This window comes from Sinocyclocheilus anshuiensis, unplaced genomic scaffold (assembly GCF_001515605.1).
Source record: "Sinocyclocheilus anshuiensis isolate Anshui unplaced genomic scaffold, SAMN03320099.WGS_v1.1 scaffold689, whole genome shotgun sequence".
Lineage (NCBI taxonomy): Eukaryota > Metazoa > Chordata > Actinopteri > Cypriniformes > Cyprinidae > Sinocyclocheilus > Sinocyclocheilus anshuiensis.
In genome coordinates, this window is record NW_015536490.1 from 77,719 (window position 1) to 83,147 (window position 5,429).

The window sequence follows — 5,429 nt, forward strand, 5'->3', positions numbered from 1 at the left end:
CGTTTTTTTAGTCTCGAGCAAGACTGTACGACATTCACATTACATGATTTGACTGATTTTTACATAGAAAGGGCCACAGCGCACCACATTAAAAGAAATTATCATTCATGTTTTCATAACCACTGGCCGAATTCAAAAACAAAACTAAATCTTTACTAAAAAAATAAAATTAAATCATCTTTGAGAGCAAGGGGCCCCCCTGGTGTTTCGGGGGCCCTACGCAGCTTGCGTATTTTGCGTATAGGGAGGATTCAAAAACAAAACTAAATCTTTACTAAAAAAATAAAATTAAATCATCTTTGAGAGCAAGGGGCCCCCCTGGTGTTTCGGGGGCCCTACGCAGCTTGCGTATTTTGCATATAGGGAGGATCGGCTCTGCCCAAAGCACACAGCAAAATTGAGCACACAGTGGCTGAAGGAGAAAAAGGTGAATGTCTTGCATGGCCTAGTTAGAGCCCAGACTTAAACCCCATTGAAAATCTGTGGAATTACTTGAAGACTGCAGCCCACAAACGGCCACCATCAAATGTAACTGAACTTGAGCAGTTCTGCAAAGAAGAGTGGGCAAATATGGTAAAGTCTAGATGTGCAAAGTTAGTAGAGACAGAGACATATCCCAAGAGACTAAAGGAGGCTGTAATTAAAGCAAAAGGTGGTTCAACAAAATACTGACACAAGGGGTGATGTTAAATTTAGCTGGATACCAGCTCAAGAATCAATGGAAATTAAATAGCAGATCAGTATGCAAAAAAAGGCAACACAAAAAGGATATAAGACTGTAAGTCTATAAGTATATAAGTTCCATTAGGATTAGGACAAATGAATGGGATATCGCTGATACAGGAAGATTTTATCATAAAATTACTTCATCAGTCAAGGGAATATACAATTTTGGAAGATGTAGGAAAGAAGAGGGGATTTTAACAAGATTACAAACTAGACACACAGGACTAAATGCATCACTATACATAGTTAAGCATAATACAGGTCAATATGCCTTTTGTGGGGTAATTGTAGTTGAACATCCTATATTAAAATGTAGGAAATATAAAGAGAATCAAAATGATAGAGAACTTTAAAGGAAACAGAAAAAAAACATAGATGGGAACACACAAGCTGTTCCCAACAAAATGCAGCAACGTGTGAACCCGAAATAAAAGACGAAGTGTAACTATCACCCATGTAAGAAAATAACCGGTAGGTGGCGGAATACGCCAACATTCCAAACAAGAAGAAGAAGAAGAAGAACTCTCGCGATAATCCAGTCGCGTCCTTGATGCAGAAATGGGCTACTGGGATCTAGAAGAGGGCAAAGACTGCGTTGCTAAAACATGGATCACCACAAAAGTAGCCACTGCCGTCGGTTAGTCTGCTGGATATCTGGACTGCAGGGTTTCTAACGGATCCTTTGAGCGTAGTTTTTAAAATGTGCATTGCTTATGCGCTCTACAGGCTAAGCTGTTAGCAGGGACAGTGAACAACATATCAGCGCACTATTTTCATCAGTCTTGTTTTCATGTTTTTTTTTACTTTTTTGGTTGGTTTATTTAACTATAAAGTGCTCTGGGATCCGCGTGCATTGGGTTTTGATTGCAAAATGACATCCAGGGCTGCTATCACTTTCCAATTGTTTATTTGTCTCATGCCTAACGTTACTGATATTTTTGTGTGGTTGTCATAATGACTAGTGAACTAGAAAAGTGGTTATGGAGATGTCACTAGGCATGGCCTGCTTTATAAAGCCAAGCTTTAATACTGCTACTGCTGTTGTTCTGCAGGGCTGGTAGGTTCTGCCTACCACATTGTGGCATATCCACCTGAAACAGCTGTTGAGGCTTTGACCAGAGCAACGTCAGGCACTGCCACCATGGGTAAGACTAAATAAAACGGAAAAAATAGAATTGAGATGATCCATTTTGGTGTCTGCATCAAATTGAATGTACAAAAGTGATTTTATATACATAAAGCATAATAATAAATGCAATTAAAGTGTCTGCTTTGTCCAAATGTCCAAATATGTGGGTGTCTTCTGTAAATCATGGTAAAAGTGTATGAAAGTGTATTCTATTATTCACATTATTATATTTCTTATATAAGAAATGGGTGGGATTAGTGTGCTTAAATGTTGTGAAATTAATTTTACAATGCTACAAACACACACACACACACACACACACACACACACACACACACACACACACACACACACACACACACACACACACACACACACACACACACACACACACACACACACACACACACACATATATATGATGCTAAAAGTTTTCTGAATTTCTTTTCTCCCATTTCCTATTATACATTTTGTGGTTATATATACACATGGGACTTTTTGCCAACTGAATGCTGTGAATTAAGTCATGCTACTATTCTCACATAAGGTTTTTTCGCCTATTATATAGTAGGGAAGTGTGCGATTTGGGATGCAGCCTTTGTGATTCAGCTTTAGCCTTAAGTGCACCTTCACCTTTATCGTACAGAGTTGAATAGAAGTTAAAATAGTGTCTTTACAGTTGCTTGTATTGGCCTTGTTGTTACATGTCAGAACAGTTGATACATTAATGAAATGTTTTTTAGTTAAAATCCGGTATATCAGATGGCAACACACACTTGCTCCAGTAATTTATTCTTGTTTGCTACCTTTTCAGCCGCCATGGGCGCCATCTTTGGAATGGCCACTTGTCTAAGCGCACAGGCCAGAGATGCACCTGACGACCCAACCAACTATTTCATTGGTGGATGTGCTTCGGGTATTTTCCTCGGGGCTCGAAGTAAGTACAATAATCACATGTTTTTCATTGGTCATTGGTGTCTTTTTTGTTTTTAAAGAACAGTCTATAAAGAGGTTTGCTGGTGTTTTTTTATGTTTAGCACACAGTGCTATCACAGGTACCACAGCCTGTTTTGGTCTGGGAACTTTGGCTATGTTCACCAAGATTGGAAAAAAGGAAGGCTGGAGACTAACAGGACCCCCAAAGCTGTGACCTGATATGTCTCCTAGTATTTGATGTGTTGATATTGTATATTGCTCAAATAAATGTATTACAATTAAAAATAAAATGATCTCTGGGTTTACTCATTGTGTTTGAAAGTTGGAGTGCTTTCTGAAGAAGTCGCTGCACGACTTATTATTATAGATAAATACATGTAATAGATATTGGTCGATATGTTCAGTAGATTACAAAGCAGAAAAGTAATGATTGCCTATGGAGTCAATATAATGCCACATATATATGCAAAATAATAAAGTTTTGCAAAAGAAAATAAAGTTTTGCAAACGAAAATAAAGAATTGCAAAAGAAAATGAAGTATTGCGAGAAAAAAATAAGTTTTGCAAACAAAAATAAAGAATTGCAAAATATAAATGAATAAAACATGCATGTTTTCGTTTTATTAACTTTATTAATAAATGTATATGTGTATTAGCAGTGTTTGGTCAAGTTAAAGAAGTTGTTAACATGAACATCTGCTGTTTACTTCTCTCAATGTGCACACTTTTATAGCATTAAAATGTGTATTGTTTCATTTGGTTAACTAAATGTGTTTGTTTAAAATCTCAACCTGTGGGAGGACGCCAGCGCAGAAGCGTTCTTTGTTTACATGAGTTCAGAGTTACTGCTAGTTTTAATGTTAAAGGGGTCATATGATGCTGCTAAAAAGAACATTATTTTGTGTATTTGGTGTAATGAAATGTGTTTAGCAAAAATGACGGCGTATTTTAAGTTGTTTCCACTATCAAGAAACAAATGCAAGTGAGTGATGGCGCTGGCGCCTCCGTGTCCTGCAAAGCGCCTTCAGCTTCCACTCTTCACACAAACGATTAGATATGCGCCTAATAGCGCACATTTATATCGTTTAAACATTTAAACTAACATTATGATATGCTTGAACTGTTTTATATCTATAGATTTTATTTTAGACAAGTCGTGATGATTTGAGAAGGCTAAATTGACCAAACATAGGCTATGATCAGCTATAAATGAATAATTTGCGTAGTTTCGAGCGCTCGTTGCTGCTGTTATCGGTTCTCTCTTGGCACTCGTGCGCAGTCTTCACACAGACGATCGTACGCTTTGTTCTGGTAAAAGCACAAAACAAAATGCACACAAACATGTCCTTTCTCTTGATATACAATCACTGATGAACACCTTTGGTTTTAATGAGAGAAAAAAAAAACGACACGAGGCTGGATTAGAACCCAGAACCTCGGAAATGCGTGACAAAAGTTCTGCCACTAGACCATTACAACACGATAGCACTTAATGCGAATTTTCGTATTACACATTACGCATTACGGTACTAATTGTGTTTTATTATTAATACGTTTATTATTAAGTTATATCAATATAATCGCTTGCAATGTGGGCACGGGCCCCAGTGCGGCTGCACTGCCTGTAGTTACGCCACTGCCAGGAGTTATGTAAATGAAAAACGAAGTCGAGATCGATATGAAGCTTGAGTCGTAGACCTTTTTAATGATGTAAGTTAGTTTATGAAGTTAATTGCATTCTTTAACATTAAAACTAGCAGTAACTCTGAAGCATATATATGTGGCATTATATTGACTCCATAATTGCCTCTCAACCTAATACTGCACCTGTAAACATGAAACGGTTTCAGAAAGTTCTGAACTTACCTGAAAGTCACTGACATTTACAGTTTACCTTTTAAAATGTGTACGAAATATGTGTAGCTTACATGACTCGGGTAAATTGCATACTAATAACTTTATTAAGCTGGATATAAAACTTGCAGTTAAGCCAGAAGCACAAAAAATGCAGTATGTTACTGAACAGTTAGGTGGAATCGTATTAACGTAAATAAACATAAGTGGAATTAATCGACAAAAGTAATGACAGTAAAAGGCTATTTGTTTGCCAGATTAGTGGCTTGATATTTCAATTAGTTGAATTTTACATATTTGCTGTTTCAGGTAATATTTTGATTGAGCTTTACTGATTCAATTTAGCTGAAAACCCTATAATCAAGTTCCATTCTCACAGCTTACGGAAACATTTTCAATACGCTGTATGTTCGACAGCTTTTATAGTCAAAACTTTAAAGGCGTATATATCTAGAATTTGATTTCTAAAGATCCTCGAGAAATAAAATTTAACACGTGTTCTTTTTAATCATTAACCTAGATTATTGTTTCTTAAAAGTCCTGAAAAATGCCCTTGGATCTCACTTGTTCATGATTTGCATGTTTACTCTGTCTTTAGCAAGTATCAAAGTAAATTCTTAACGTACTGGAGTAGTGGAAGCTTTAGTGCCATTAATAGTGTAATATGTTCGTTAAAGGGGTCATATGATGTTGCTAAAAAGAACATTATTTTGTGTATTTGGTGTAATGAAATGTGTTTATGCGCTTTAAAATTCAAAAAACACATTATTTTCCACATACTGTA

At 36.5% G+C, this 5,429-nt stretch overlaps 1 protein-coding gene across 1 annotated transcript; it reads left to right on the forward strand.

Moving 5' to 3' along the window:
• The first annotated feature begins 1,239 nt into the window (after positions 1 to 1,239).
• LOC107685299 (NADH dehydrogenase [ubiquinone] 1 alpha subcomplex subunit 11-like) lies at positions 1,240 to 3,091 on the forward strand. The gene is made up of 4 exons (XM_016481839.1): positions 1,240 to 1,363; positions 1,779 to 1,871; positions 2,670 to 2,792; positions 2,893 to 3,091. The coding sequence occupies exons 1-4, from the start codon at positions 1,285 to 1,287 to the stop codon at positions 3,003 to 3,005; spliced, it is 408 nt and encodes a 135-aa protein (XP_016337325.1). The 5' UTR covers positions 1,240 to 1,284; the 3' UTR covers positions 3,006 to 3,091.
• Positions 3,092 to 5,429: the final 2,338 nt, after the last annotated feature.